General features: G+C 40.2%; 1 protein-coding gene across 1 annotated transcript in view; it reads left to right on the top strand.

Annotated features, from left to right (window-relative positions):
* Window positions 1-20,545, top strand: part of Atg4a (autophagy related 4A cysteine peptidase) — an 82,145-nt gene that overhangs the window by 17,715 nt on the left and 43,885 nt on the right. The window contains exons 2-6 of the mRNA XM_021152761.1: window positions 11,343-11,453; window positions 13,234-13,305; window positions 15,344-15,442; window positions 17,970-18,071; window positions 18,222-18,294. Coding sequence (XP_021008420.1) covers window positions 11,343-11,453; window positions 13,234-13,305; window positions 15,344-15,442; window positions 17,970-18,071; window positions 18,222-18,294 — 457 coding nt within the window. The remainder of the gene's footprint in view (window positions 1-11,342; window positions 11,454-13,233; window positions 13,306-15,343; window positions 15,443-17,969; window positions 18,072-18,221; window positions 18,295-20,545) is intronic.

Below are 20,545 nucleotides of genomic sequence, written 5' to 3' on the forward strand. Positions count from 1 at the left end.
CTCTCTCTCTCTCTCTCTCTCTCTCTCTCTCTCTCTCTCTCTCTCTCTCTGTGTTGTATGTAAGGTGTCCATGTTTGTGTTGTTTTGGTCACGTGAATGCAGGTGGTGGGTTATACATGAGTATGAGTGCATATGGAGACCGGAGGTTGGTGTTTGGTGTCTACCTCCAATAAATCTCTACATTATTTTTGAGGTAGGGTCTTCCACTGAACCTGAACTTCACCAGTTGGCTAAGTTGCCTTGCCAGTGAGTTCCAGAGATCTAACTGCACTGTCCAGCACTGGAATTACATGAGCATGCCACTGCACCCAGATTTTATATGTGTGCTGCACATCTGAACTCAGGATCTCATGCTTGTGTAACCAGTACTTTACCAGTGAGAAGTCTCCTTCTCTCCCTGGTTCACATTTCTTTATCTTGTAGCATCTTTTCCTTGTCCAATTTGATGAAGTCTCCTTTCTTTTACTGCCATCTTTCTTTTCAAAGATTCTTCTAAACCCCAAACTGGCTTATACAAACTACATTTATGTATCACTTGGTCCTAGTATATTTTCTCATCATACTGTATGCAAATTAACTTTTTATTTCTCATACCAGAAGGTATGCTTTATTTCCAGGGTTTAGCCTAGGATTGATCATTTGGTAGGTGCCGATGAAAGGCTAACATTGATGTTTAGATGAGTGTATTAACCAGCTTTTTTTTTTTTTTTTTTTTGACATAGAGTCTCATTCATTTGACGGTGACCTCAAGCTTGATACATAGGCAAGACTGACCGAATCCTAATCCTTCTGATTCAGTCCCCTAAATTACTGGGATTACAGGCATGTACTACTATATCTGGCCTTTTAGACCTTTAGGATTTGGTAAGCATTTGATTAACCTTAGGTATGGTTCTTGTAAAGCATTATAACCAGAGAGAGCTACAGGAGTCAGATGATCACTACATGACCTGAGATTTTACAGAGTTCATTTTAATATAGAGATACATTTGATATATTTAATACGCAAGATGCCCACAAATAGCAGTAATCTAAAATACAAAGGGCTCAGTGCCATAAAGGAGATATAAATAAAGTGAGTTTAGAAGAGACAGCTTTTCCCGATGTCTCGTTGAGAAAATTAATGGGTAAAAATAGAAAGTAGCATTTGAGACAAGAAATTAAGGACAGAAATAAGCAAAGATGGGAATCTTTCATGTATCATGCAGTTTATCTGTGGCCAAAGAGAGCAGATACTATGAAGAAGTAATAAGCAATATGAAGCAACTGGAATTGTGGGAAGTACCCCTGTTGGAGAAGCATCAAATACTAAGCTGATGAGTTGGTGTTTGTCTTCTCTCAGGTGTCATAGCCTTAGAAGACTCGCACATTTTTTTAAAGCTTCATGACATTAGCAGAGATCCTTTAAGATTAACCTCTTACTGAACTATCTTAGAGTATACTTAGTAAATTGTCATAGGCAATTTCTATAGAGAATAGTATAGAAAACTCCATGGCCACTTGCTCTTTGACCTTTTCACATCATTGCCCTTTCAGTGAAAAATGTCCTGAAATAACAGATCACATGACCGATACAGTTTAATATATAGTGAAAATTGAAATTTACAAGGGCAAGAAACACTACCAAGATAGAAATGCCTTATCAAAATGCAGAAACATAGAAAATGATATTTGCTTAGGAACCATTTTCAAAACATTGCCTTTAGCTGTCTGGAAAATTCCAAATACAGTATATGAATTGTACTGCTGGTATTTATTACTTTGGGGGTAGCTTTTAGGTCATTTCCAGTTAAATATAACTATAGTCTCCTAACTCAGGGTGTCTACTTTCCCTACAAGCAGTGAGGACTGCCTTCCTGTTTGTTTTGTGGCATCTGGTTTCCAGTCATGTAAAGCCAGGCCTTGAACATTATAGACCTCAATTACTGTAACAACATTTTTGTTTTTATTGCTCTCTGTGTCTTTAGTACCTTGGATACAGTTTATATCATATGAGCAGCACAGCATGGAAGAAATACTGGTTAAAGAATAAGATTAACTTGGTTTGAGTCCTGTTCACTAGATATTTGGCCTTTGGCAGTTGTACCACCTCTCTGAAGAATATATTCTTTCATCTCAAAGATGGAAAGAGTGGTTCTTGCCCTGACTTTCTAAAGGGCTCATGTCCGGTATTGCATGCAAGTACTGTAAAAACTGTCAATGGCTTTACCAAGAATTGAACTCCACGGGCTAGCTTTACAGTTCATAATGTAATTCCATCTTCCCTCTCTTATCTTACATTTCAATATTGCCCAGGATCTAACCCCATCTCCAGTGCGTATGTATATACATAGTATTCTACTCATCTGGAGGACTTTTCCTCTTTCATCTCTGATAAATTCAATCAAAAATTTAAACACCAGTTCAAGGTTCATCCCACTTGATTTCCCTCTTCTGAGTTTTAACAACACGTAGCGTTGTCAATTCTTGTCTTGTGAGTTGCCTTTTATCCTTCTCTCTCTCACATACGCCTCATATTAAATCATTTTATGATACTTAACCAGTTCAATTAACACTTAGTGATTGTGAGGCTTTTTTTCTGTTTGCTCTGTGTTTCTGTGTACCAAGTTAAGAACTCAGTAATTAATTGTTCATTTACTTCAAAATTTACATATAGACTATCTTAATAGAGACATGTGACCTCATCTTTTTCCAGCTCTTGAAGTACTCCTACTGTTAGCTCATTCTACCCTACTTCCTATAGAACCACAGGAGCCCTTAGGATAGAACTGCTTATGATAACTTTCTGAGGTGATGGAATCATTCTATATCTATCTGCCCCATGGAGTAATTATTAATTGTGGTTCTTGAGTGACTGAAATGTAGCTTAGTGATATGAAGAACTGATATTTTTTTTTTGTTTTCTTTTATTTTTTGAAATAAAGTCTTTTTACATGGCCCTGGTTGTCCTCGAACTAGCTCTGTAGACCAGAGCGGCCTTGAACTCACAGAGATCTGCTTCCTCTGTGTCCTGAGCGCTGGGGATAAAGCTGTGTACCACCACCACCACAGCTGGAGAACTGAGTTTTAGTTTGGTGCTGAAGCTTGAACTCAGAGCCTCATGTCTGCTAGGCATGCACTTTACCGTTCACTTAGCTACACTTCAAACCTCTTCGGTTTTTAAATTGCTTTGAATTTTAAAAGGCATGTGTAGCTAGTGGCTACTATATTGGACAAGTGGCGTTCTAACCTTTTTGGTCATCACGCTATGAAAAATACATTTTATATTACAATCTAGTTCATGTAAATATAAGCATGGTTTATAAAACACTATAATAAGCATACTCTAATCCCCTCTGTGTTATTCTATGTATTTCAATTCTGGAGTTTTTTGTATGTATGGGGGAGGGGCATATGTCTTATAGGCTTATGTGTATATAGAAGTGAGGAGGATATTTGGTGTCTTCCTCTATTGCTGTCTGTCTTATTCTCTTGAGACAGGCTTTCATTTCACTTGAACTTTACTCTTTGGGCTAGTTTGACTGGCCAATAAACTCCTGGGATCTTCCTATCTTCCCATAATACAACCTCCGCCCCCATCTACTATAGCCCAGTGCTGAGATTACAGACAATCAGGACCATGCCTGGCATTTTTAATTGTTATGGGGACTATAGACTCAAACTTCATTGCTTTTACCCACTGAACTATCTCCCCAGCTCTCAACGTTATTTATTTGTTTTTAAAGTAGAAAGCATAAAAAGGAAATTTATTCAATATTGCTATACTGCAAAGAGGGAAAAAGACATTCAACAAAGACACAAGTCTGTTTCTGGGGACCTGAAGTGAGATCAAAGTTTAAATTGATGGCCAAGGATATGTACATCTAAGTAGTCCTGGTCAAGGTGTGGCCATGCCCACCAAAAAGTACTAACTACAAAATACTATGTAGATAGATATCTGAAGCCTTGACAAATTCATAAAGTAGGACAATCTGAGGGTCAAAGGAGTATGCTCAGTCCTCCGAGGTCACAGGTTAAGTTCCAACAGAAATTCCTTCTCTTTACCATGTTGGTATGCAAAATAACAGAGAATCAGATATAAAAATCAGAAAACCAGTTAACATGCTATTTATTTGGACTGGATAATGTCAATTCAATGGTTCTGCATTCATCGGGAGGTCAGTATTGAAGTGTTATTACTGCCTTAGATTTAGCTCGAGTTTTACTGTCTAATGTCACCAGTATCATAACATGGAAGTGGAATACTTTAAACCCACTCCATGTCTTAGAAGTAGCACCAGTGTGAAACTATCCTCTGTGACTCCCTCCAGTTCCTTAGTGACAGGTGACTAGAGAGATTGAGTAAGAGTGAGAAAGTGTGTTGTAAGAATCAAGGTCCTTCTCACCTCAGTTGTATAAGAGGGCCTCAATCTTATATACCCCACCAAACACATTTCTGCATCCATATATTCAATGTGCTGCCCTCTTATCAACAAAGATAGATGGTGGCATGGGCAGAGAAACACTTGTTGCTCAGTTTAAAATGTTCTAAGGTCTTGATTGTCAGAAAAGTCAGGCATAGGCAAGGAGGTGAGTGAAGAGGGGACATAATCTGTGCAGAGGTCAGAAGAGACTGGGGGAGACCAGAGCAACCAATAAACCCAGGAGGAAGGAGATGAAGGCACATTCTAGGATGCACCAGCCCTTTGGTGTTCTGGATTTTTTTTTCTCCCGACTTTTAGGCTTTCTTTCTACTGTGCTTCTTTTCAGAATTCTTTTGTAGGTGGGCTTCTCCTTCTCTCTGTGAACCTGGCACCCGTCCCTCTGGATCTAAGCTGTTGTGGATACACTAAGCATATTACCCACCAGCCCACTCCTTTACTTGTCAATGTGTCATCCCTCCCACTTGAAAACCCCAAGTTATTTTTTTAGTCTCCCAATTTCACCTACCCCACCCTACACTCAGCTGCTTGCCAAGTGCATTCAGTGTTTCCTCAAGCAGGAAGTCCCTCCCTTCCACATTGCAGGCTTCTATCTTATTGCCACTGCTCAGACTGTGCTATGTGAGAAACAGAATTTCTTGAACAACAACAGATTCATCAGTTATACTGGTAGCCTGCTGGCTACAGTTTGTCAAGTGGCCCTAGTTTTATTATAATCTGAATTACTAATATTAAATCTCAGATCACAGCTTGCACATCAAGCAATAATTCTGTCTTTATGTGCGAAGGTTATAGAATAGCTATAAGAGGGTCAAAAAGGCTGAAGCTTCAAAGAGGCCTTACTAGAGACAGGTAGAGAAGCAGTGCAGATGTAAAGAGCATCCTCCCACTCTGTGGTAAGGTAAGGTTCCAGATGGAGAGCTGCCAGAGCTGAGCTGTGGGGCTACAGGGGTGAGCTGCAGTATTTGTAAGCCAGGCTGAATTGAACTATAGAGGCAAGGTCCAGGAGCATGTCTAGACAGACTCACAGATGTATGGGAAACAATTTGAATAGGGAACAGGCTGATCTGAAGCCCTGGGGACAGTCACGAGTTCCTGTTATTCCCTGGATAAACATACTGAGCAGGTCTCTGGGGGCTAGTGTCATCACGTATTAGGTGTCCTCAGGGTCCAGGTGCAGGCGGTGTACACGTTCTGGTGAGTTTGGTAAGTTCTTGGGCCTGTTTGTTTTTTGTTTTCCTGATATGGTTTTAATATGCCCAGGTGTTCATATACCTAGCTTAGCAGTTTGTAAGTATGATGTTTGTACTTTCAGGAAAAAAAAAAAAGTCTGTGCTTCATTGGTGGTGCTGGATAGGTGTTGGTGTCCATGTGCACAATGGAATCTGGAGTTATCTTTACTCTGCATCTGTGCTCAAACTCAAACCACATGCTGCTTGTAAAGTAGAGTCAATCAGGACAAGGCAGCCTGAAAATCACTCTTGTATACAGTATGAAATACCTTAGAGCAGAGCACAGCTTCATCTCAGCAGCCATGAAGGCTTAGCTCTTGGTGTCACCTTTCTTAACATTGAAAAGGTCCATCCATCCCTGGTTGGACCTGTGCTCTTTCTTTTTCCCACTTTGTACCCCATTCATATGTTCTACATTCTGCTTCCAGAACTATCTTCCCTCATAGATGAAAAAGCTCTGAAGGACCAATACTGTATCTTACTAATTTTCCCTCATGTCTAGCAAATAGTAGGTACCCTGCTAAGTTTATGTGATGAACTATGAATGGCTATTCAGGTGTGTGTATGTGTTTTCTCCAGTGAATGTTTTGGTTTTGAAGATGCGACCTATCCGTACTATGTGAAAAATGCATGTATTGCTGTGGAGACTGATTTGGAAAGGGAACCCACTTCTGTATTTGCCAGGCACTGGCACAGCCTCACAAGAAAGAGCTCGATCAGGGTCCTGTCAGCAAAATCTTCCTGGCATATGCAATAGTGTCTGGGTTTGGTGGTTGTATATGGGATGGATCCCCAGAAGTAGATGCTCACAGTCAGCTAGTGGATGGAACACAGGGCCCCTAATGAAGGAGCTAGAGAAAGTACCCAAGGAGCTATAGAGATCTGCAACCCTATAGGTGGAACAACATTATGAACTAACCAGTACCCCGGAGCTCTTGACTCTAGCTGCATATGTATCAAAAGATGGCCTAGTCGGCCATCACTGGAAAGAGAGGCCCATTAGACTTGCAAACTTTATATGCCCCAGTACAGGGGAATGCCAGGGCCAGGCAGTGGGAGTGGGTAGGTTGGGGAGGAGGGTGGGGGGAGTGTATAGGGGGCTTTGGGGATAACATTTGAAATGTAAATGAAGAAAATATCTAATAATAAAAAAAGAAGAAAAAAAGGGAACCCATAGGGAGCTAACCTCTATTACAAATTCCTCCTGGCCCTGAGATTCTGTGGCCTTTTAACTCTAAAGAGCTTGTGGTATTTCTTTTTTTAGCACAAGGTTCACAGTATCTTGAAGTCTTGTTTTGTGTCTTTGTTAAACTGTGTATGTGTGTGTGTGTATTGTTTTTCAAGGTACTTTTTTTCATTTACTTGCAATTTTCTAAAATAACCCTGAGAAAATATAGTCAATCCTTGGGGAAAATATGACATCAGCAAAAATAGCAAAGCAAGGGCCTCGAATATTCGCTCCTTAATGGTAATGAAAAAACCAAAACCAACTGGCAGTGTGTGTCAGACTCAGTTTCTTCAGAACTCTGTAAATGAAAAGGCTTGCACCAATACAGGGGCCTTGTATCTAGGAAAACAAACAACATGTTGGGAAGGAGTGTTTTTAACTTGTTCTCCTCACACCTTTGGACTTGTACTCTGTAGCTATAATATCCTTGAAAGTCAATGCTTCCAGTTACAGAACATCCAGCTGCCTAGCAGCCACTCTGGCCCCTGTAGAGACCTATTGCCAGGTCATCTGCCTACTCATTCTTTGGAAGACCCCACTTATAAGTCTTATGTATTTGACATTGACTGTGGGTTGCAGAGAGCCTTTTACCCAGAGTGTTGTTTTTTAAACCATTAGACACAAGTTTTCAGTGGCCTGAAGCAATAGCTAATCTTCCCAGCTAACTAACCAGAAAGCATCCAAGGAAAAACAGAGGGATAAGACACCTTGAGGATTTCTAAAAGCTGGAGATAGTCCTGAGAATCTAGAAAACACATGTATTCATGCAGCTGTTACATTTCCAAGTGTATCGAGTGTGTCGAGTATTCAGGGCACATGATTCTCATTCCTGAGCTTTACCAAGCAGACAATGGAAGATATCTCCTGGCTGGGTTGGAGGCAAAGACATGCCCCAACATGTATTCAGAGCCCCTTGGGAGGCATTTTGGTTCCAGGAGTTAAAGGAAATCCTGAGTTAATCATTAAACTAACTCGGTAGAGATGTCAGTACAATAATTATTCTAACGTGGTATGTAACAAGGTGGGGCTTATTTTTACTTAGGCCCAGTAGCTGTTAATTCTAGCCAACCAAACTGCAGGTTTGTATCTCTGCCTTTGAACAATCTGCAAGAACAAGGCTTTATAAGCTTGCTATTTGATTTGTTAAATTTGAAAGGCTAGCCAAATGTAGTTTGTGGGGTGAGAAGAACTAAAGAGATTTCTGTTAGTCCAAAGTAATTGTGTCAGAAATGAGAGGGGTTTTTGTTTTTGTTTTTGTTTTTTCACCACCTCAACTGCTTCTCAGGTGGCTTGGTCTTTTGTCTCAGTCCTCCTGGCGTTGGACCTATTCTCTTCCTTTCCCAGGTGCACTTAGACATAGTGACACTGCCACTCTGTGTTCTATATGTGCAGCCTTGATTCGGGACTTACTGAGGACAGACACACTGCATTCTGGGAGTCTTCTAAGAGGAGAAAGGATACAAATAGAAGCTATAATGATCTTCTTGCATGCCTAGCACAGCTTGCGAGTGGGTAAAGAGCAAGAGTCAAATTCTTTGGCTACCATTTTATTCAGAGCCATCCTAAATGAAGCAGGGCAGTTGTCACAGACTTTAAAGGGCTGTACCAAACTTGACCAGATAGCTGGGCAATGACTCATGGTGGCAGGGCCGGCAATAGAGGACTCCTTTCCTTCAGCCTGTACTAAAAACAGACCCAAGGTTTCTATGTATACATGCTGTACATTTATCTAGTGTCATCTGTCCTCACAAAGGGTGCATGCAAGGCTATCACTTTCCCATGATGCTCTCAAGCTACTTAAAAATTATCTTTTTTTCTCACCATGGAAGAGCACTGAGTGTGCATTTCCACTTGGTTTCTCCTGCCTGTGGTGGCTCGAGGGTGGGGTGAGAGGTACACCGTGTGATTTGCCCTGCCTCTGTCACCCACCACCTCCTGGGAAGAGCTTGACCTGAATGGTCATTTTTAGCCTGGTATTTCCTGTGTGTGGGCCAGGGCCCGAGGCCAGAGGCAGAGAGGTTAAGAGGGCACAGGTTCTCTGGCAGAATGCTCTCTGGGGAATGAGATAGCCATCTCATGTCTAACTTCTTTAAGTTTGAAACACTACAGAGTCTATAATCTTAGTAATGAAAACAAACCAAAGGAGAAGGGCTACTTAAATTCCTGAAAGACAAGAATTCTGTGATACATTTCAAGAAAATACACCCACTTAGCTGTGTTTCTAAAAGTAATTGCATGGATTATGACTTCAACCTCTGACAAAATCTTTTGAGCAGAGACACCTGCTTTCATGTTTGGCAAGGGCTCCTTTATACTTAGTAACATTTATTTCTATGAAGACAACATGGTTCTAAATTAGAAAACAAATCCCAAACAATCTGGCCTTTCAAGTGACTTAAGCATATCCCACAGTGCTGCTCACACAGGAAAATACACCCAGGGGACATTTAGGGACTGCTTTAGGAGATCCCTTGCAGCTTCTGGCGGCTCAACAAAGGGGCCCCTATTCTTGCTCAGCTTCTTTATGGAAAGGGGGTAGGGAGCTTCCAAAACTAAGAGATGGTAAATGTTGCATGCCTTTGCTTTCAACTCACAATGTATTTTCTCATGCAAAGACATAAATTTGTGAAGTATAACCATCCAGTTCGTCTTTCTGGTTACAGATTAAAACAGATTTTGACACTTATTTACTATCTATATTCTCAGTATTAGCACAGAAGAAAATGACTTAGAAATCATTTGGATGCAGGGCCCCTACGTGGATCTGTCTTTAGTCTTTGAGCAGACCTGTTCCTCCCTCCCATAAAAGTGAACATAAGCTTGAACACCTTGTACGTTCTGAAAGTATAGCCTGAGAACTCATGAGATTTTGTTTTATTTCACTTGAATTGAGAGAGAACTGTAGCTGTATGTAACAGGAAAACTGGCTTTTGGTACTCATAGTCACCACACTTGGCAACCCTGAAAACATTTGTGTCCAAAGGGGGTGGGTTCTCAACGAACCAGTTCTTTAGCAAACACCAACAGTGTCTCTTATGATTTAATTTGATTTTACAGTGTCTGTCCACCTGGTGTTAGGGTCAGATCTTAGAGTAAACTTCCAGTCTTGAAAGATTTGTCCGCACTTGAGATAGCAGCTGTTAGTCCTAGCTTGTGGTTTCCTCTTTTGACTAACTAGCTATAAAGTGTAGTCCCCATGACCACCGCTCTCCCCCATTTCTCCCCATCTGTGGCTTAATCATTTGCAAGTCTTACTTACAGAACTCTGGGAAGTACTTACAGACATTTACTCATTTATTATTAAAAAAAAAAAACATTGCAAAGGATGCGGCTAAATAGCCAAACAGAAGATATGTATGGGAGGTAGGCGGGGGGAGGGGGATGCTTCTATTCCCTCAGTAGGTACTACTATGTGCTCAACATATCCAGAACTCCCCAAACAGTGGCATTCGGAAATGTTTTATAGAAGCTTCATGGTGCATGCATGAGCTATTTTTTTATTCCATTTCTAACCTCTTCCCTTCCTGCAGAGTAGGGATTGGAATGAAGTTTCCACACTTTCAATCATTGCTTAGTTTTACAGGTGATTAGCCACATCTGAGTGCTCATCAAGAGCAGCCGTATTAGAACAGAAGATACTCTCATCACCCAGGAAATTTCAAGGGATTTGGAGCTCGGAGTCCAGAACTAGGGTCAAAGGCCAAATAATAGAACAAAAAAAGATACTTCTGACATCCTGGTGCTCAGGAAATCACAGGGATTTTCAGAGCTGTGTGCCAGAAAATGGGGACAGAGAGCAAATATATAGTTCTTATTATATCACAACATCACAATAGTCATTTGTGAATCTCAGGAACAAGTTCTATTTATGATCAAGCTCAAGAGCCTTCTTTGTATAAGCCATTATGTAAGTAAGATGGAAAATAAAAACACTGTAAAAATACCTAGTCTTCTAGCTATAATGTTATCATCCTTACAATTCCACATTCTCTTGTCTTAATGCAGCCTTCTTGGCTGCTTGAAACCTCACCATATAAACCTTGAAATATTTCTATGGAAACAGGCAAGAGCCAAGTGTACCAGTATCACCATCTTACCTTGGTCTACTTTTGTGGGGAGAAGCTACCTAAGGGGCTGTTTATGAAGAAGGCCCCATGAAAGAAGAGTTTTAAACTAAATCTGGGCAAGCGGATTTTCAGATATCATTTAAATGGGATCATGAAAATACGGTCAAAGGAAGTATGAAGAGCTTGAAAGGCAGCTCACTCAATAAAGTGCTGGCTGTGCACCCACTTATTTAAATATTTAAATATCTATGGTTAAATATTCAAATACATTTAAATATTCCTTTAGCGTCAACCTGATGACATTTTTACTTTCAGGGCAAAGGCAGAAGTCAGCAAATCACAGGAGTAAGCCCTATCTCTGAAAATGTGTCTATGTGTCTTCATTTTCCTTTAGTTATGTCCAAGTATGAAAACCAGATTATTATTTTCCCTGACTACCTGGAAGAATTCCCGGATACAGATGAGTTGGTGTGGATTCTGGGGAAGCAGCATCTCCTTAAGACAGGTAAGCCTGGTGGCACTGGTGGGGAGGACCCAGCTAACATGGATACCTGAGGCTAAGAGGTTCTCATTTTTCTTTTTGGATTGATAAAACGTTGTCTTGACAAGGGCTGAAACTACTGTAACACAGATTACTAAGCAGCAAATGAAAACTTGCTTGTTTCACAGTTTCTTCCAAGACCCTGAGAAACCTTAGCAGGTCATTTACATGATTTGGGTTTTTGTTTGAACATTTTGCAAAAGCAACATATCTTTATTCTTTTCTGTAAAGAAGTCCTGTCCCCATTCCAGGAGACATAGGATTCAAACACATGCAATCATTCATAGTATTACTAGCTAGCCAGGATTTAGTCATTGGGCTATACAGTTTTTATTCTTATCATATCCTTGTGCTTCTTCCACACAAACACAACTGTCAGAAATAATATCAGACACAAGAAATCATCTGTTTTCAGATTTTCTTCTAATAATTGCATTGTCATAGTTGATTCTGGTTTTATATAGAACTTCTATCTACTTGCAGTCGATAGAAAGGAGGCTTGAGTTTTCCCACCTAACACAACATTCTTACACAGTAGCAGAGACCTGGTGCTCTGAAACCACAAAGGACTCTCCATCTACCAAAAGCCTGTGTTGGGATATATTACTTCCCAAGAAGGGAGCTTCAGAAACCCTTAGCATAGAGTAAGGGAAGGGAGGAAGCAGACCAAAGGGCACAAGCAGGGCCCCAGTATTTTATTGGTGAATTCTGAATGGTGAGGAGATCTTGTTGAACTCTAACTTGGGAAAGGCCTTTTTCTTTCTAAACCTTCCCTTCCTACTCTAGGACTTAAAGTGAAGGGGTCGAGGAGAACCTTTTCTATTGCTACTTTCCAAACAACAGGGGAATCAAGGGTGCCACATATGTCCTTATTTAGATACTATTTTGCAAATATTTTTCCCTCCCTTTGTTTTTGAGAAAAGGTTGTACTCTATACCCCAAGTTTACCTGGAATTCTAGAACTCACTATGTAGACCAGATTGGCCTCAAATTCACAGCAGTGCTCCTGTTTCACCCTCCAAACTGCTGGTGTTTACAGGCATTCAGCACTATGCTCAGCTGGGAAATATCTTTCAAACTAATTTTTCTTGTTTTATGCATTCCTTCCTAGCATAGAGCCAAGTTAGAAGGTGTAGAGCCTGTAAAAGTGACCTATGTAAACATTTAAAGGGACAGGCATATAATAAGCAATATTTGGCACATACTGCATACTAGATATCAACTAAGTGCTTTATAAATGTATATGTATGTATATATTGAATTTATATGAATTATCTTGTTTAATACTATAGCTCCTCAATAAAGTAGGTATTGCTACTGCTCTTTTACAGACGAGAGAACAGAAGCTCAGAAAATTTGAGTAGTAAGTTTATGTACACAGTAAGAGCAGCGTCTGAGTTCAATCCCACGTTAAGTCCCACCCCACTGCGCGCTGCCCTTGCTTTTGTAATTCTCTTGCCTCAGGCCCTTGAGTACTAGGATTATAGAATTATCTTTAGATTATTCTAGAAGAATAGTTAGAAGAATCTTTAGAGTAGCTCTGGTCAAAATGAAGATAAAGGGAAGGAAGGCTTGAAATGATTAGACTCAAATGAGATGAGGTTTCCTGTGAATGTCCTGTAGCAATCAATTTGATTGACTATTTGAAAATAAGGTTGCTGCTGGCATAAAAGTCAAATGTAGGCATTTTTTTTAAAGAAGATGGGATATGGTGTTTTAATTTTAACTTTACATTTAATTACAGAAAAATCTAAGCTGTTGTCTGATATAAGTGCTCGTCTATGGTTTACATACAGAAGGAAATTTTCCCCGATTGGTAGGTACATCATTTGTTGTGCTGTGCTTTTCTCCCTTGTAGATAGTTTGCCTGAGGTTATCAATGACATCACAGAAACCTCAGAATTAACAGCTCACTGTGGCAAAGAATTTGATTTAGGGGAGCAGGTAAGTTTAACATTTCATCCAAAAATGTCATTGTGGAAGTAGCCATTCACCTGTGACTCCATGCTGTTGTATTGTCACACCAGTAGTTATTGCAACCCACCGTCAAGTGTTCATGCAGCAGATGGTATCACTTATTTTTAAATATTTTTTTATTACGTATTTTCCTCAATTACATTTCCAATGCTATCCCAAAAGTCCCCCATACCCTCCCCCAACTTCCCTACCCACCCATTCCCATGTTTTTTAAAAGAAAAAAAAATCAAATAAGCTCTAATTAGGTAATATGTAGGTATTAAATTACCTTCCATTGCTACATGGCACTGTGTGACTATTAAAGAGGCTTGGGCCTTGAAGGGGAGAAAATAATTCCTTCTGCTTCTTTCCTCATGAGATGGGAACATTTTGACATTCAGAGATAAATTAAGAAAGATTTCTTTAGAATTCATTCTAGTCTGTTCCTAGCTGCTGTCTAGGGGAAAAGAAAGGAGAATTCATTAAGTTAAATGAATTTGCTTCATCTGAGAGATTTGTAAAATGTGTGTGAATAGTTCAGCCACTCCCTCGTGCCATGGAAAGAAGGAAGGAGTGGAAGTTACTCTCCTGAAAAGAACCCCGTCGGATCAATTTTGGTGCAGGGTTGAACCTTGGCATTGGAGTGAAAAGTACCTTCCCGTGATGGGCTGAACTTGAAGTCCACACAAACATTTTCTTTGTTCTTCAGGCAGTAGTACCACAAAAGAACACTCTGTAGTACTCATCATTTCTAAACCCCTAATGTTCCCTGGAGGAAGAGATCTTTACAGAGCTGAGCAATTTCTCTGAGTCAACCAACTCTCAAGTGTTTTGGTAATAGCTGATCTGGCTGTATGTGGATCTCACCCTACCTTTTCTGTACTAATCTGACCTTTAATCCCTACATTAGCAAGAGCCTGAATGCTCTCCTTCCAGCTCACAAATCTATTCACCTCCATTAGTCTTGACACAGCAGTGCTCCTTCAGTCTCTATAACGAAGGGATCAGAATGAGGAAGAATAACTTGGCCCACTTTTTTTTTTTAAACAAGAACGATGACTTCTTTGAAATTAGACTTCTGAGATCATACCTCTAGAATACTTTTCTACTTCTAAGTTGGAAAAGGAAACCATTACCTGATTATGTTGGTCCTTTTGAATAGGTCCCTACAAGAGTGATGTTCCATCAAATCTTCTTAAAATGGAACCTATTTTCTTATTATTAGCTGAATTTCTATATTTTAAAAATACAATGTATATCTAATTTATCAGTAGCATTTTATGTAAGACCAAACTCATAATACCAAGTATCCTGTGTGGGTTCCAGAACTGCTAGATAGTAATGCTCACGGGTAGTCAGGAGAGTGTATGCTTAGATTGTAGAATATTAGTCTTCTGCCTAATCAGGGTTCTATCATCTACTTGTTGTTGTTTTAGACTTCGTTAAATACATTTATGGGAATCAAGGGCCTTTCATATATCTTTGATCATTTTGACATCCACACTTGGTGGAAATATTTGTGCTTTAGCCAAGGCACTTTGCTTGTTGATAGTCATACATAGTTATAGATAGTCACTTACCAAAATAGAATGCATGCTCTGCAGTCTCCAAGCAAGAAGCCTAAGGGACGTGTTGAGTTCATTTGTTTGCTTTGTTTTTGGCTGTAGAACCTGTTTCCACTGATTCAGTATTACCTTCACTCATTCCATTCCTATATCCAAACCTTATATGAGCTCTAAATACATTTATTGTTGTCTCTCTTTTCAGAGTTCACATATATGTGTGTGTGTATATGTGTGTATGTGTGTGTGTGTGTGTTTGTAGTTTCAAATATGCTGATGACTGAGAAAAGATTAACCTAAGGAAAATATTTTCATGCCCGTCCATTTTGCCAACAGGGGGAACAGGCCCTTCATCTGATGCTGGATGGGGATGTATGCTGCGCTGTGGGCAGATGATGCTGGCTCAAGCCCTCATCTGCAGACACTTGGGAAGGGGTGAGTTCCATTTGCTCTACAAATGGTTCCAGAAATGTATGCTATATACTTGTTGCTGTACTTTAAGAACATTCAGTAACAAAACGACAGATCCTGAATTTCTTTGTAACATCTCAAGTAATGGGCTGACAAGCCAACCAAGCCCATCATGAGAGGGAGGAATGTCTTTATGTGAGAGTTATTTTCTGGGGACAGAATTAACCTGGGGAGATGTGTCATTTAGAATTTCCTTTGTTGTTATTCTTTGGAAGGGTCTTTCAAAGTGTCAGATAAAAAAGCTGTGACCCTAACCTGGACATGGGGTGCATAGCTTTAATCTCAGTATTCAGGAGGCAAAGGTAAGCAAATCTCTGTGAATTTGAGGCCAGCCTGTTCAACTATGGAATTATATGCCAGCCAGGACTTCATAGAGAGACCCTGTCTCAAAACACAAAACAAAACAAAAACCTGTGGCCATGGTGGCTTATACCCATAATCCCATCACTTAGAAGGCCAAGGCAAGAGAACTGCTGTGAGGTTGAGGCTAACCTGGACTGTATACTAAGTTTCCAACAAGCCTGGGCTACAGAGCAAGAGCAGTTTCAATAAACAAAACAAAACAAAACAAAACAAAACATCAAATGAAAAGATAACAAAGAAAACAGGAAGAAGGGTGTGGTGGGCACTCTGTTTCTTGATTCTTTTTAAAATACCCACGAGGCTCAGGATGTGAGTGACCTAAAGGAAGCGTTTAATAAGGAAGCTAGTGCTATTTTGGTTTTGGTTGACTACATCCATCTGATATTGAAGAAATCCTTCAATTAGCTTCTGTAGGAGGTGGCTTCATTAGTTAAGAACCTTCTGGTAATTGTTGTTTTGTGTTCTCTGGAACATATGCATGCTTCTTCATGGACCCCTGTGGGATAACCTTGGATGGACACCCGTTCAGACATTCGAATATAAGTCCACTTTCCTATGCTATTAAGCAGCCGGCCTTGCTGACTGTTATTAATCTCACTGTGCAGACTCACACGTCCGGTGCCAGATTTTGGAGAGGCTCTGTGGGGGCTGGGGACTTTTAGAGCTAACTGCCTTCCTGCCAGGATTTGGGATATTCTGTGTTTGCTTTCCCTGTGCTCTGCCAGCATTTCTAGATCACAGATGAGAAAACTGAGGTCCATAGCAGTGAAGTGATTTGTCCAGGGCGAAGCGGCATAGATGTAAGAATATTGTTCTGATACGCTGGCTCTGCATCCAGCAAGTATTGTACATACTTCTTAATCGAGATTTGTTATTGTTTTAAGGGATAAATCAATAGCTTATTAGCATATATAATTATACAAAGTAGTAGTTTTTATTGTGACATTTCCATACATTGTATATATTTCCATCTTAGATGTAGCCCAGGTGGTCCCAGAACTGATCCTGTCATCTAAACTGTCACCAAATTAATTCATGATCCTCCTGCCTCTCTCTCCCATCTCAGAGCATTGATATTATAGGTCTGGGCCACCATGCCTGGCTGTTGGCATATATGAAGATGTGTGTGTGTGTGTGTGTGTGGGTGTGTGTGGGTGTGTGTGTGGGTGTGTGTAGGCAAGAGGTTAACACATCTTCTTTAAATCCCTTTCCACCTTGTTTTTGAGCGAAGGTCTCTCACTGAACCTGGAACTTCCTGGCCACCAAACCCCAGGGACCCTTCTGTCCTTGTCTGTCTCACACTGGATTATAGGTGCATATTACAACCGCACTGAGTATTTTACATTGGTGCTAGGTTTCCAAGCCATGGTCCTCACGTTGGCTAGCACTTTACCAACTGAGTCATCTCCCTTCTGTTTCCTTTTGTGGAAAGAAAGGTCCTGCTGTATATAGCCTAGGCTAATCTTGAACTCAAAATATAGAGTAGGCTGGCCTTGAACTTGAAATATTCCTGCCTCAGCCTCCTCAAGGCTGGAATTATAGTATTTCTTTCTTTCTTTACTTAGTATACAATTTTCAAAAGCACTTCCTTAACAATGAATTATACATATTATTTCCACATAAACTCTTGTATGTTGGCATATAGTACTTCCCCTCATAAGACTTGCGAGAATGTAAGGACAAAAGCCATTGCTGTTTGTGTAGAGATGAGACACTATGACATCTGAGTTATAAGCCTCTTGGCATAGCTGCCAAGAAATACCTGTGTGATACTGTTGTTATATAATCCTTATCCAGCTCCTGCTATTGGGGCAAGTTAATTCTCTGCTAAGTTTTATCTTCAGCTTTTAACTCCCCCCACCCCACCCCACCCCCACATACCAGACAAGTCATCTACCATGTAGCTACACACCCCAGCCCTGACTTTTACTTCATACCCATGAAATCCTTACACATTGCCACCCTTGCAGCATCTGCCATCTAAATGAAGAGTACGTAGGAACACCTTGCCATTCCTGCCTTTTGGATGTAGGTCTTTTGTTTTCCTTCCAACTTAGTGCCTGGCAATAAGCAGTTGTGGTTTATTTATTTATTTACTTATTTTTATCCCTCCTCTCCTCCACAAAAGATTGGAACTGGGAGAGACAAAAAGAACAACCCAAAGAATACCAAAGGATACTGCAGTGTTTCCTAGATAGAAAAGACTGTTGCTATTCAATCCATCAGATGGGTAAGATCATCAAATTTCTAGTCTCAAAGTATGCCTATGAACTTTTTCTTCCCCTTACTTATTATATGTGGCTACACTAAGTTCTCCATCTACTTTCTTCCTCAGAGAAAAGATATTTTGCTAACATGTTAATTTTTCCACACAAAACAGCACAGATGGGTGTAGGAGAAGGGAAATCAATTGGCGAATGGTTTGGACCAAACACAGTTGCACAGGTGATAAAGTAAGTAAATGGCATGTGCTTGCTCTAAATCGCTTTTTATGCTTCCATCCCCAGCCAGCTAAACCTCGCATCAGCTTGTAATCCTCCCCTTCCTGCTAAGCCATCTCTACCATTTTGTTCACATACTGCTTTGATGTGGATAAGCATAGACCTCTGTCTTGCTATGTCAGAAGAGCAATCACTGGTATCTATCTATGTGGCTATGCTCCAGGACTCTGTTTCTGTCTCTCACCCTACCGATGGATGCTCGTGTGCCAGGGAACCGTCAGCCTGAGGGTCTATTGAATTGAAAAGGTTCATACTAAGTGGCACAGGCTTAACTGGCATAGGCAAGAAAGAGACTTTGATCCTGTATAGTATTAAAGACCTGATTAATGGGCCAGCAACATGGCTCAGTGGGAAAAGGTGCTTGCTGCCAATCCTGATGACCTGAGTTTGATCCATGGTGGATGGAGAGAACCAACCTACATAAGTTGTCCTTTGACCTTCACACATAAAATATAGCATTACTGCCCCTTAAATAAAATATGCTTTTTTAAGCCTTGCCAATTCATTTAGCATTTATTGGGTACCTTTGCTATGTTAAGCACTGGGTATAGAGGAATAACGGAGACACAGTCATCATGTCAAGGAATTTGGAGCCTATTGGAGCATAAAAATCCGAAGGGAGTCTTGGAATCAGTTTGTCATCTGTTAGTAGGTTTAAGGTGATACTTTCATATATATGTATATATATATATATATATATATATATATATACACACAGAAATATATATTTCTGTAATTTGTCTTCTAGCCTAGCCAAGAGATAAGGTAGAGAGGTCAGGTTGTAAATGGGGTGAATATCATTAGTACCTATATCTTCTTGTCGTTTTCTCCTTCCTGACAGTCTGCCAGTGAAGGAAAACTCTCCGAAGGCAGAAACTGTATTTGTTTTGTCGCAGTTGCCTGTAAAACTGCCTACTATGTATAAGCACCCAGTAAGTGCTTAATGAATAAATGGAATTGGCAGTCAGAACCTGGGGCTGGATGTAAGGATCAGAAGATGGAGACCATTAGGACTCCTTTGCTACAGCATATATCAATTTCTGGGTATTATGGTTCCATATTAAGTAGAAAGAGCGTTTTGTCTCAATGGTTAACCAGTCTTCAGTGAATAAATAGCATGTTAGTCGATGTGCACAGGGGGTGAGTCATCTGCATTTCCTGGGACTCAGGGAAAATTTGTATCTTGGCTTTAATCCCTGCTACCAGTGCAACTTCACAGGGACCACTTTCTTGCCTTAGTCAGAGTACTTTCTGGGCATCATTACCCATCCCTGCTGACGAGAACTGGCCATATTCCAGTAGTGCAGTAGGGAAAACAGTGTGGACAAATGTATAAAACATTAGAGTGACTAAGCCAAGCCCCAAATCTGGTTTCAAATAGAATTTTATTCTGTCTTCTGCATTCTGAGGTTTCTAACACTAAACAAATGGAAGTCCCTTCTTTTTTGTTTATTTAAATCAGCATATTGTATTAGATACCTTTATGACATTTGTAATCAAAGTGTTCTTATGGGTTTTCTTCCCTCTGTTACCATGCCCCTGGTTATTCTTGTCTTCTCCTGATAGCCTGGGCCTGAAGATACTTTTCCTCTTGTATACTCCATGTGTCCTCTTGCCTACCCCCATCCATATTCATCTTCATAAGAATTTAAGTGTTTTCAGGTTTGTTATGATTGCCTTTGATAATAAGAGCACATATGCTCTTTAACACAGTAAAAAAACAGATGACTTATAGCCTGGTAGGCCCATTAGAATGTGAAAATATTGTAAATCAAGATGTCTTTACTATATCTATACTATTGAACATTGCAGCTCAACAAATGAGCAGTTTTCCCTGATGATCAGCAGGCTGACTGGAACTGAAGCTCCTTGCAACAGCTCAGCAGCATCACAGAGTCTCTTACTGTGTGTGACTAGCCCTGGGAAAGATTCCAATTCAGAATTCAAAATTTGGTTTCAACTGAGTACATGCCACTTTTTCACCATCCTAAAGTAAAATAATAATAATAATAATAATAATAATAATAATAATACCACTGACCATAAATTATGTCACTATTATTCTGAAAAAGTTAATTAAAATTAGTAAATTAAAACTGTAACAGGGGGATGGTGAGATGGCTCAGTGGGTAAGAGCACCCGACTGCTCTTCCGAAGGTCCAGAGTTCAAATCCCAGCAACCACATGGTGGCTCACAACCATC

This window comes from Mus caroli, chromosome X (genome assembly GCF_900094665.2).
Source record: "Mus caroli chromosome X, CAROLI_EIJ_v1.1, whole genome shotgun sequence".
Taxonomy (NCBI): Eukaryota; Metazoa; Chordata; class Mammalia; order Rodentia; family Muridae; genus Mus; species Mus caroli.